This window comes from Phyllobates terribilis, unplaced genomic scaffold, assembly GCF_046119375.1.
Source record: "Phyllobates terribilis strain yellow unplaced genomic scaffold, ASM4611937v1 Scaffold_3__8_contigs__length_932513732, whole genome shotgun sequence".
NCBI lineage: Eukaryota > Metazoa > Chordata > Amphibia > Anura > Dendrobatidae > Phyllobates > Phyllobates terribilis.
The window spans coordinates 647,047,754-647,061,201 of record NW_027362763.1 but is presented as its reverse complement, the minus strand read 5'-3'; the positions used below and the strand labels follow the sequence as shown (position 1 = coordinate 647,061,201).

General features: G+C 52.2%; 1 protein-coding gene across 1 annotated transcript in view; it reads right to left on the bottom strand.

Annotated features, from left to right (window-relative positions):
• The window catches only part of LOC141257272 (cullin-9-like), a 180,132-nt gene that overhangs the window by 140,320 nt on the left and 26,364 nt on the right, over window positions 1-13,448 (bottom strand). The window contains exon 5 of the mRNA XM_073671639.1: window positions 8,268-8,407. Within this exon, the coding sequence (XP_073527740.1) occupies window positions 8,268-8,407 (140 nt within the window). The remainder of the gene's footprint in view (window positions 1-8,267; window positions 8,408-13,448) is intronic.

Sequence of the window (13,448 nt, the reverse complement as noted above, 5' to 3'; positions counted from 1 at the left end):
TCCTGGATGAGCTGCACTACCTGAGCAACTTCTGTGGGTTGTAGAGTCCGTCTCATGCTACCACGAATGTGAAAGCACAACCAACACTCAAAAGTGACCAAAACATCAGCCAGAAAGCATTGGTACTGAGATGTGGTCTGCGGTCCTCACACCAAAGTGACCGATAATGTAATAAAGACAGATCTGCCCTGATGCTCAATTTATCAGATGTGGTTCTTCTGTGCACATATTTGAATTTTACATTTTAATTTGTAACAGGCACAACATCTCACATGATGTGGCGACAAAAATTTTTGCAAGCTTTCCCACCTACAAAGAATGGAGAGGTCTGTAATTTTTATCATAGATCACTTCACTTGTGAGAGACAGAATTTAAACAAAAAATCCAGAAAATCACATTCTATGATTTTTATATAATTAAGTTGCATTTTATTGCATGAAATAAGTATTTGATACAATAGAAAAACAGATCTTAACCCATTAAGGACCGAGACTCTTTGTAGATTAATGACCGGGCCTCATTTTTTAAATCTGACCATTGTCACTTTATATGGTAATAACTCTGGAATGCTTCAATGGATCCCACTGATTCTGAGACTGTTTTCTCGTGACATACAGTGGGCACGGAAAGTATTCAGTCCCCTTTAAATTTTTCACTCTTTGTTTCATTGCTGCCCTGTGGTAAATTCTAAAAAGTTCATTTTTTTCTCATTAAAGTCCACTCTGCACCCCATCTTCACTGAAAAAAACAGAAATGTAGAAATTTTTGCAAATTTATTAAAAAAGAAAAACTGAAATATCACCTGGTCATAAGTCTTCAGACCCTTTGCTCGGTATTGAGTAGAAGCCCCCTTTTGAGCTAGTACAGCCATGAGTCTTCTTGGGAATGATGCAACAAGTTTTTCACACCTGGATTTGGGGATCCTCTGCCATTCTTCCTTGCAGATCCTCTCCAGTTCCGTCAGGTTGGATGGTGAACGTTGGTGGACGGCCATTTTCAGGTCTCTCCAGAGATGCTCAATTGGGTTTAGGTCAGGGCTCTGGCTGGGCCAGTCAAGAATGGTCACAGAGTTATTTTACCTGTCTGCTTAGGGTCATTGTCTTGTTGGAAGGTGAACCTTCGGCCAAGTCTGAGATCCAGAGCACTCTGGAAGAGGTTTTCATCCAGGATATCTCTGTACTTGACCGCATTCATGTTTCCTTCAATTGCAACCAGTCATCTTGTCCCTGCAGCTGAAAAACACCCCCATATCATAATGCTGCCACCACCATGTTTCACTGTTGGGATTGTATTGGGCAGTTGATGAGCAGTGCCTGGTTTTCTCCACACATACCGTTTAGAATTATCACCAAAAAGTTCTACCTTCGTCTCATCAGATCAGAGAATCTTATTTCTCATAGTCTGGGAGTCCTTCATGTGTTTTTGAGCAAACTCTATGTGGGCTATCATATGTCTTGCACTGAGGAGAGGCTTCCATCGGGCCACTCTCCCATAAAGTCCCAACTGGTGGAGGGCTGCAGTGATAGTTGACTTTGCGGAACTTTCTCCCATCTCCCTACTGCATCTCTGGAGCTCAGCCACAGTGATCTTGGGGTTCTTCTTTACCTCTCTCACCAAGGTTCTTCTCCCACGATTGCTCAGTTTGGCTGGACGGCCAGGTCTAGGAAGACTTCTGGTGGTCCCAAACGTCTTCCATTTAAGGATTATGGAGGCCACTGTGCTCTTAGGAACCTTGAGTAATGCAGAAATTCTTTTGTAACCTTGGCCAGATCTGTGACTTGCCACAATTCTGTCTCTGAGCTCCTTGGGCAGTTCCTTTGAGCTCATGATTCTCATTTGGTCTGACATGCACTGTGAGCTGTGAGGTCTTATATAGACAGGTGTGTGCCTTTCCAAATCAAGTCCTATCAGTTTAATTAAACACAGCTGGACTCCAATGAAGGAGTAGAACCATCTCAAGGAGGATCACAAGGAAATGGACAGCATGTGACTTAAATATGAGTGTCTGAGCAAAGGGTCTGAATACTTATGACCATGTGATATTTCAGTTTTTCTTTTTTAATACATTTGCAAAAATTTCTACATTTCTGTTTTTTTTCAGTGAACATGGGGTGCAGAGTGGACTTTAATGAGAAAAAAATGAACTTTTTAGAAGTTACCAAATGGCTGCAATGAAACAAACAGTGAAACATTTAAAGGGGTCTGAATACTTTCCGTACCCACTGTATTGCACTTCATGATAGAGGTAAAATTTCTTCGATATGACTTGCGTTTATTTGTGGAAAAAATTGGAAATTTGGCTAAAATTTCACAATTTCCAAACTTTTCATTTTTGTGCCCTTAAATCAGAGAGATATGTCACAAAATAGTTAGTAAATAACATTTCCCACATGTCTACTTCACATCAGCACAATTTCTGAAATACATTTTTTTTTGTTAGGGAGCTATAAAGGTTAAAAGTTGACCAGCGATTTCTCATTTTTCCAACAAAATTTACAAAACCATTTTTTTAGGGACCACATCACATTTGAAGTGACTTTGAGGGGTCTATATGACAGAAAATACCCAAAAGTGACACCAATCTAACAACTGCACCCCTCAAGGTGCTCAAAACCACATTCAAGAAGTTTATTAACCCTTCATGTTTAACCCCTTTTCACAAAAATATTACTTTAGATCCAATTTGTTTATTTTCACGAGGGTATCAAGAGAAAATGGACCGCAAAAAATTTTCAATTTCTCCTGAGTATGCTGATACGCCGATACCCCATATGTGTTGGAAAACCACTGTTCGGGCGCACGGCAGGGCTCGGATGGAAAGGAGCACAGTTTGACTTTTTGAACACAAAATTGGCTGGAATAGAGAGCTGACGCCATGTCGCATTTGGAGAGCCCCTGATATGCCTAAACAGTGGAACCCCCCCCCCCCCCCCCCGCATTTTGGAAAGTAGACCCCTCAAAGAACTTATCTAGATGTGTGGTGAGCACCTTGAACCACCAGGTGCTTCACAGAAGTTTATAACGTAGAGCACACCCCGTCATCCACAGCTCAGAGCCTGCGCACACCCCGTCATCCACAGCTCAGAGCCTGCGCACACCCCGTCATCCACAGCTCAGAGCCTGCGCACACCCAGTCATCCACAGCTCAGCGGTCTGCACACACCCCGTCATCCACAGCTCAGCGGTCTGCACACACCCCGTCATCCACAGCTCAGAGCCTGCGCACACCCAGTCATCCACAGCTCAGCGGTCTGCACACACCCCGTCATCCACAGCTCAGCGGTCTGCACACACCCCGTCATCCACAGCTCAGAGCCTGCGCACACCCAGTCATCCACAGCTCAGCGGTCTGCACACACCCCATCATCCACAGCTCAGAGCCTGCGCACACCCAGTCATCCACAGCTCAGCGGTCTGTGCACACCCCATCATCCACAGCTCAGAGCCTGCACACACCCCGTCATCCACAGCTCAGAGCCTACGCACACCCCGTCATCCACAGCTCGGAGCCTGCACACACCCCGTCATCCACAGCTCAGAGCCTGTGCAACCCCCATCATCCTCAGCTTAGAGCCTGCACACACCCCGTCATCCACAGCTCACCAGTTTCTGCACACTCCGTCATCCACAGCTCAGCGTCCTGCACACACCCCATCATCCACAGCTCGGAGCCTGCACACACCCCCTCATCCACAGCACGGAGCCTGCACACACCCCGTCATCCACAGCTCAGACCCTGCGCAACCCCCGTCATCCACAGCTCGGAGCCTGCACACACCCCGTCATCCACAGCTCACCAGTTTCTGCACACCCCGTCATCCACAGCTCAGCGTCCTGCACACACCCCATCATCCACAGCTCGGAGCCTGCACACATCCCATCATCCACAGCTCGGAGCCTGCACACACCCCGTCATCCACAGCTCGGAGCCTGCACAATCCCCGTCATCCACAGCTCAGAGCCTGCACACACCCCATCATCCACAGCTCAGAGCCTGCACACACCTCGTCATCCACAGCTCGGAGCCTGCACACACCCCGTCATCCACAGCTCATAGGACTGTGCACCCCGTCATCCACAGCTCAGCGGTCTGCACACACCCAGTCATCCACAGCTCGGAGCCTGCCCACACCCCGTCATCCACAGCTCGGAGCCTGCGCACACCCAATCATCTGCAGCTCAGCGGTCTGCACACACCCCGTCATCCACAGCTCAGCGGTCTGCACACACCCCATCATCCACAGCTCAGCGGTCTGCACACACCCCATCATCCACAGCTCGGAGCCTGCACACATCCCGTCATCCACAGCTCAGAGCCTGCGCACATCCCGTCATCCACAGCTCGGAGCCTGCGCACACCCCGCCATCCACAGCTCAGCGGTCTGCACACACTCCGTCATCCACAGCTCAGAGCCTGCCCACACCCCGTCATCCACAGCTCGGAGCCTGCACACACCCAGTCATCTGCAGCTCAGCGGTCTGCACACACCCCGTCATCCACAGCTCAGCGGTCTGCACACACCCCATCATCCACAGCTCGGAGCCTGCACACACCCAGTCATCTGCAGCTCAGCGGTCTGCACACACCCCGTCATCCACAGCTCAGCGGTCTGCACACACCCCATCATCCACAGCTCGGAGCCTGCACACACCCCGTGTCATCCACAGCTCGAAGCCTGCGCACACCCCGTCATCCACAGCTCGGAGCCTGCGCACACCCCATCACCCACAATTCAGAGCCTGCACACACCCCGTCATCCACAGCTCAGAGCCTGCACACACCCCGTCATCCACAGCTCGGAGCCTGCGCACACCCCGTCATCCACAGCTCAGCGACCTGCGCACACCCCATCATCCACAGCTCGGAGCCTGCACACATCTCGTCATCCAGAGCTCGGCACCTGCACACACCCCATGTCATCCACAGCTCAAAGCATGCACACACCCAGTGTCATCCACAGCTCCAAGCCTTCGCACACCCCGTCATCCACAGCTCAGAGCCTGCACACACCCCGTCATTCACAGCTGAGAGCCTGCACACATCCCATCATCCACAGCTCAGAGCCTGCACACACCCCGTCATCCACAGCTCGGAGCCTGCACACACCCCGTCATCCACAGCTCAGAGTCTGCACACACCCCGTCATCCACAGCTCAGCGGACTGTGCACCCTGTCATCCACAGCTCAGCGGTCTGCACACACCCCGTCATCCACAGCTCGGAGCCTGCACACACCCCGTCATCCACAGCTCAGCGGACTGTGCACCCTGTCATCCACAGCTCAGCGGTCTGCACACACCCGTCATCCACAGCTCGGAGCCTGCCCACACCCCGTCATCCACAGCTCGAAGCCTGCGCACACCCAGTCATCCGCAGCTCAGCGGTCTGCACACACCCCATCATCCACAGCTCAGCGGTCTGCACACACCCCGTCATCCACAGCTCGGAGCCTGCACACACCCCGTCATCCACAGCTCGGAGCCTGCGCACACCCCGTCATCCACAGCTCAGTGGTCTGCACACACACAGTCATCCATAGCTCAGCGGTCAACACACACTCCATCATCCACAGCTCAGAGCCTGCACACACCCCGTCATCCACAGCTCAGCGACCTGTGCACACCCCGTCATCCACAGCTCAGCGACCTGCGCACACCCCATCATCCACAGCTCAGAGCCTGCACACACCCTATCATCCACAGCTCAGAGCCTGCACACATCTCGTCATCCACAGCTCGGAGCCTGCACACACGCCGTGTCATCCACAGCTCGGAGCCTGCACACACCCCGTGTCATCCACAGCTCGGAGCCTGCACACACCCCGTCATCCACAGCACAGAGCCTGCACACACCCCGTCATCCACAGCTCAGCAACCTGCGCACACCCCATCATCCACAGCTCAGAGCCTGCACACATTTAGTCATCCAGAGCTCGGAGCCTGCACACACCCTGTCATGCACACCTCAGCGGTTTGCATACACCCTGTTATCCACAGTTCAGAGTCTGCACACACCCCGTCATCCGCTCAGAGCCTGCACACACCCCGTCATCCACAGCTCGGAGCCTGCACACACCCCGTCATCCACAGCTCAGCGGACTGTGCACCCCGTCATCCACAGCTCGGAGCCTGCCCACACCCCGTCATCCACAGCTCGGAGCCTGCGCACACCCAGTCATCTGCAGCTCAGCGGTCTGCACACACCCAGTCATCCACAGCTCAGCGGTCTGCACACACCCCGTCATCCACAGCTCGGAGCCTGCACACACCCCGTCATCCACAGCTCGGAGCCTGCGCACACCCTGTCATCCACAGCTCAGCGGTCTGCACACACCCCGTCATCCACAGCTCGGAGCTTGCCCACACCCCGTCATCCACAGCTCGGAGCCTGCGCACACCCAGTCATCTGCAGCTCAGCGGTCAGCACACACCCCGTCATCCACAGCTCAGCGGACTGCACACAGCCCGTCATAAACAGCTCGGAGCCTGCACACATGCCGTGTCATCCACAGCTTGGAGCCTGCACACACCCCGTGTCATCCACAGCTCGGAGCCTGCGCACACCCCGTCATCCACAGCTCAGCGACCTGCGCACACCCCATCATCCACAGCTCAGAGCCTGCACACACCCCATCATCCACAGCTCAGAGCCTGCACACACCCCGTCATCCACAGCTCGGAGCCTGCGCACACCCCATCATCCACAGCTCGGAGCCTGCGCACGCCCAGTCGTCTGCAGCTCAGCGGTCTGCACACACCCCGTCATCCACAGCTCAGCGGTCTGCACACACCCAGTCATCCACAGCTCAGCGGTCTGCACACACCCCGTCATCCACAGCTCGGAGCCTGCACACACCCCGTCATCCACAGCTCGGAGCCTGCGCACACCCTGTCATCCACAGCTCAGCGGTCTGCACACACCCCGTCATCCACAGCTCGGAGCCTACCCACACCCCGTCATCCACAGCTTGGAGCCTGCGCACACCCAGTCATCTGCAGCTCAGCGGTCAGCACACACCCCGTCATCCACAGCTCAGCGGACTGCACACACCCCGTCATAAACAGCTCGGAGCCTGCAGACATGCCGTGTCATCCACAGCTTGGAGCCTGCACACACCCCGTGTCATCCACAGCTCGGAGCCTGCGCACACCCCGTCATCCACAGCTCAGCGACCTGCGCACACCCCATCATCCACAGCTCAGAGCCTGCACACATCTCGTCATCCAGAGCTCGGAGCCTGCACACACCCCGTGTCATCCACAGGTCAGAGCCTGCACACACCCAGTGTCATCCACAGCTCCAAGCCTGCGCACACCCCGTCATCCACAGCTCAGAGCCTGCACACACCCTGTTATCCACAGCTCAGAGCCTACACACACCCCATCATTCACAGCTGAGAGCCTGCACACACCCCGTCATCCACAGCTCGGAGCCAGCACACACCCCGACATCCACAGCTGGGAGACTGCACACACCCCGTCATCCACAGCTCAGCGGACTGTGCACCCCGTCATCCACAGTTCAGAGCCTGCCCACACCCCGTCATCCACAGCTCGGAGCCTGCGCACACCCAGTCATCTGCAGCTCAGCGGTCTGCACACACCCCGTCATCCACAGCTCAGCGGTCTGCACACACCCCGTCATCCACAGCGCGGAGCCTGCACACACCCCGTCATCCACACCTCGGAGCCGGCGCACACCCAGTCATCTGCAGCTCAGCGGTCTGCACACACCCCATCATCCACAGCTCAGCGGTCTGCACACACCCTGTCATCCACAGCTCGGAGCCTGCCCACACCCCGTCATCCACAGCTCAGAGCCTACACACACCCCGTCATCCACAGCTCAGCGGTCTGTGCACCCCGTCATACACAGCTCAGCGGTCTGTGCACCCCGTCATCCACAGTTCAGCGGTCTGTGCACCGTCATCCACAAATGAGCCTCCTGCGCACACTCCGTCATCCACAGCTCAGCGGCCTGTGCACACTCCGTCATCCACAGCTCAGCGGTCTGTGCTCCCCATCATCCACAACTGAGCGGCCTGCGCACACCTCATCATCCACAATTCAGCGGCCTGCACACACCCCATCATCCACAGCTTAGCGGCCTGCACATACCCCATCATCCACAGCTCAGGGGCCTGCGCACACCCCATCATCCACAGTTCAGCGGCCTGCGCACACCTCGCCATCCACAGCTCAGCGGCCTGCGCACACCCCGTCATCCACATCTCAGTGGACTGAGCACCCCGTCATCCCCAGCTCACCGGTTTCTGCACTCCCGGTCTGACAGCCTCCAGCACTCTCTTCTGGTCCTTGCAATTCAGTTGTCTGATGAAGAAGAGCAATTCCCACCAGTCCCCATGTGAGATGCAGCCAGCACTTGACGCAGGGTCCACTGGGGTCTCTGCAAGGAGACAAAGCAGTAGTGTGCCTTACACCACACAGCGGTCACTGAACATTAACGAGGACCCTTCAGCAGCTTGAAGATGATTGTACACCGGCCACACGATGGACCAGCAGCTGCAGAGCTGAGGAAAAAGTCACTTTCATCTTTCAATTCTCCTCTCCACTGTTGTGATATTTGTTTGTAAAGTTAAGGTTAGAATTTATGATAAGATCTCCGCTCACATAGCAGTCGTCTCTCACCCTTCTCCCACACTAACTACTGGGGGATGAGATCCAGAAGTATTTATAATGATACATAACTCAGCTCTGCTGTATCTGTGCACAAGGCTGCAGCGATCAGTGAGGAGAGGGGGCGTCTTTTTTTCTCCCCTGCATGAGACCCCCTACCTATGATTGGTCAATCTTATACAGGGGAAGATGTACACTCCCCAGAGAAGAACTTTATAACTTTACAAGCAAGAAATGAAAAATAAAAAGTATGATGTCCTCAGCTCTTCAGCTGTTGGTCCAATATGGGGCCAGTGTGACAGGGTCCTCTATATAGAGACCACCTCTGGGGTAGCGATGATGGTGGTAGTGATAGCGTGATTTGGTGTATGGGGTATCCTTCTGTTTATATTCATATTTTTACGGATTTTCGGACTGTTGTCTTGTTGCTCTGTATCATTCTGTGTGTAAAGTCTTAATGACCTTCCAAATGGCTGATAATAGAATTAGGTCAGTTACCATCTGCAGTGTGAAGGTGTCCATGCCTCTTGATGATCCCCTGCTGATATTATCACCCCTTGTAGTGCCTTGATCTCTGAGGCACCAGTCTCAGGTCTGGAGGGCCTGGAAACCAAACAACCTGTCTGCTTACCCCTAGATGTAAGGTGGGGGTCTGAGGAGGACACAGAGACACATGTAAGTTAAATTCTTGTGTGTGACACTGATGTGAAGGCCAGCGAGACTGGAAGAAACCCAGATTGCCCTGGAAATACTGCTGGAGGAGTCTATATGGAGTAGTATCTGGACTATTTTAACCTCTGTCTGCTGGATTGTTGGACTCTCATCTCCCGGGACATTTATCCCGCTACTGGTCGGTATCCGTGTTCCTGAACTATATTATCCTCTGTGTGGTGGATTGTTTTGTGAACCTTTCGGTTTTGCATATAATAAAGGTCTTGGAATTGTTCAATCCTATCTTGCTCTGTTGATTGTGTGATGTTGGAGAAGGACCCCGTGACAACTGGTGGAAAGCGGTGGGATCAACAGAGCACAACCAAACGGAGAACCACCCACAGAGTGAGTACAGAAACTGGACTGTATACAGTTTACAGGAGAGAGCCAGAGACCTGGGCCTGAACTACCAGGGACTGACTAAAGAGGACTTAATTGATCTTCTGGTGGGTGCTAGCCAGGCCACATCCTCCCAGATATCCGACAGACAAGTGCTAGAGATGGAGATTTGAAGAAGAGATGGCAGTTCTGGGCCCAGGAGTCTTTCAGGAGTATAAGGAGGAGGCTGCTCGCTGAGCACAGTGGAGACAAGAAGCAATGGAGGTCGAAAGAAGGAGTAATGCGATATGGCGAGTAAACCCAACGAACCGGGAGCCTGTACGGATCACCCGGATGGACTTTAAGCCATTTGATGAGGCTTCTGGAGATGTGGAGGGGTTGTTCAAGGACTTTGAGAAGCAGTGTGTCATGATGGAGGTGCCCCACTCTGGCTGGATGCGTTTGTTAGTGGGACTCCTGAATGGAAGCATGGCGGAGGCTTACCGAACCATTGACTCACAGCGGAATCGGGATTATAGCATTGTAAGGCGGACTATTCTTGATTACCATGCTATCACCTCAGACTCATATAGGGCCCAGTTCCAAGACCTCCCATGCGTCATGGGGGGATCGTTTAGGATGTATGCACATAAGATGTCTCAGGCATGTCGGAGATGGCTGGAAGCGGAAAATGCCTTCACTGTGGAAGATGTTATACAGGCGTTCCTTATAGAACAATTTCTTGCCAAGTGCCCCGCAGAAATACGGAAATGGGTCTGGGAGCTTACGCCACGCACCTTGGATAGATCTCCAGCCCTGGCCGATGAGGCCATTACTATCTGACCACAATGAAGGAGGCTTCTGGACAATAAATTAAAGCCTGCTCCCGCGCTCAGGCCCCCTACGGTTATATCTGCCCCTCCACCCAGCCGCAGGCTGATGACAACCACTCCTCACAATCCCGAACCCCAACAGTTCCAACCACGACCTGGGGAAATCACAGAGAGGAGATGTTATGGGTGTGGGCAACCTGGGCACCGGCAATCCAGCTGCCCCTCAAGGATTTGGAGGGAGCCCCACGGACCCTCACCTCATCCGGTGCATCTCGTCCACTCTATCCCGCCTGTGGAAGTTATCACCACCCCTGCCGGAGTGGACCACTGACCCCGGCACCATAGATAACCCTGCTGGAGTGTACGGCCTCCGACTGTTGTCTCCAAGCCCCCAAGTACCACCCTCGTCGGGGTTAGGGGTTAAGCTGCTATAACTGCGGACACATGTAAATCTAAATAGGTGCACAATAGGGTGATACCCTATGGAGGGAGAGTAGGAGAGTGCTGGTTATACTAACCTGGTGGAGATGTGACAGGCAAACTCCTATGTGGGCATGAAGGAAAACAGCTGCCGCCCCGGGGCCGGAGGATGAATCCTCAGGAGATATTGGATCCAGTTGGATGAACAGGTAAGTGTCTGCGCTGCTGGAGTAAATCAATTCTTCAGAGACGACGACGACGATGATGAAAAGGCTTTTTATTTACAATGCTTTTCAATGCCGTAACGACGTCTTTTTCAAGTGAAAAAAACAAATGTGCAAAACATGACAATGGATGGGTTTTTAAAGGCCCAAAATGGATGCCAACAATTACATAGGGACCACCCACAGGAACGCTTAAACCAATGGGGAAGTCAGGACAGGGCGGACCCTCAGCTGGAAATGTCAAATTGATTAAAGAAAAAAAATAAAAAAGACCAAACTTATTACTGATAGAATGTAAAGAGATGAACGAATGCAATAAAATATTATAGCTGACAAAATATCATATATGTACATATATACAGTACAGACCAAAAGTTTGGACACACCTTCTCATTTAAAGATTTTTCTGTATTTTCTTGACTTTGACAATTGTACATTCACACTGAAGGCATCAAAACTATGAATTACCACATGTGGAATTATATACTTAACAAAAAAAAGTGTGAAACAACTGAAAATATGTCTTATATTCTAGGTTCTTCAAAGTAGCCACCTTTTGCTTTGATGACTGCTTTGCACACTCTTGGCATTCTCTTGATGAGCTTCAAGAGGTAGTCACCGGAAATGGTCTTCACTTCACAGGTGTGCCCTGTCAGGTTTAATAAGTGGGATTTCTTGCCTTATAAATGGGGTTGGGACCATCAGTTGTGTTGTGCAGAAGTCTGGTGGATACACAGCTGATAGTCCTACTGAATAGACTGTTAGAATTTGTATTATGGCAAGAAAAAGTAGCTAAGTAAAGAAAAACAAGTGGCCATCATTACTTTAAGAAACTTTGAAAGTGTCCCCAAGTGCAGTTGAACAAAACCATCAAGCGCTACAGAGAAACTGGCTCACATGAGGACCGCCCCAGGAAAGGAAGACCAAGAATCACCTCTGCTTCTGAGGATAAGTTTATCCGAGTCACCAGCCTCAGAAATCGCAGGTTAACAGCAGCTCAGATTAGAGATCAGGTCAATGCCACACAGAGTTCTAGCAGCAGACACATCTCTTCAACAACTGTTAAGAGGAGACTTTGTGCAGCAGGCCTTCATGGTAAAATAGCTGCTAGGAAACCACTGCTAAGGACAGGCAACAAGCAGAAGAGACTTGTTTGGGCTAAAGAACACAAGGAATGGACATTAGACCAGTGGAAATCTGTGCTTTGGTCTGATGAGTCCAAATTTGAGATCTTTGGTTCCAACCACCGTGTCTTTGTGCGACGCAGAAAAGGTGAACGGATGGACTCCATATGCCTGGTTCAATGGAAATCAAATTTATTAACCAATGGAGGCCTGGATTTGGAGTCACCCCCAAAATTAAAGTGGAAAAACACACAACAGGCTGATCCAACTTTGATGTAAAGTCCTTAAAACAAGTCACAATGAGGCTCAGTAATGTGTGCAGCCTCCACGTGCCTGTATGACCTCCCTACAATGCCTGGGCATGCTCCTGATGAGGCTGAGTATTGTGTGTGGCCTCCACGTGCCTGTATGACCTCCCTACAACGCCTGGGCATGCTCGTGATGAGGTTGCGGATGGTCTGCTGTGGGATCTCCTCCCAGACCTGGACTAAAGCATCCGCCAACTCCTGGACAGTCTGTGGTGCAAAGTGACGTTGGTGGATGGAGCGAGACATGATGTCCCAGATGTGCTCAATCGGATTCAGGTCTGGGGAACGGGCAGCCAGTCCATAGCTTCAATGCCTTCATCTTGCAGGAATTGCTGACACACTCCTGCCACATGAGGTCTGGCATTGTCCTTCATTAGGAGGAACCCAGGGCCAACCGCACCAGCATATGGTCTCACAAGGGGTCTGAGGATCTCATCTCCGTACCTAATGGCAGTCAGGCTACCTCTGGCGAGCACATGGAGGGCTGTGCGGCCTCCAAAGAAATGCCACCCCACACCATCACTGACCCACTGCGAAACCGGTCATGCTGAAGGATGTTGCAGGCTGCAGATCGCTCTACACGGCGTCTCCAGACTCTGTCACGTCTGTCACATGTGGTCAGTGTGAACCTGCTTTCATCTGTGAAGAGCACAGGGCACCAGTGGCGACTTTGCCAATCCTGGTGTTCTGTGGCAAATGCCAAGCGTCCTGCACGGTGTTGGGCTGTGAGCACAACCCCCATCTGTGGACGTCGGGCCCTCATGCCACCCTCATGGAGTCAGTTTCTAACCGTTTGTGCAGACACATGCACATTTGTGGCCTGCTAGAGGTCATTTTGCAGGGCTCTGGCAGTGCTCCTCCTGTTCCTCCTTG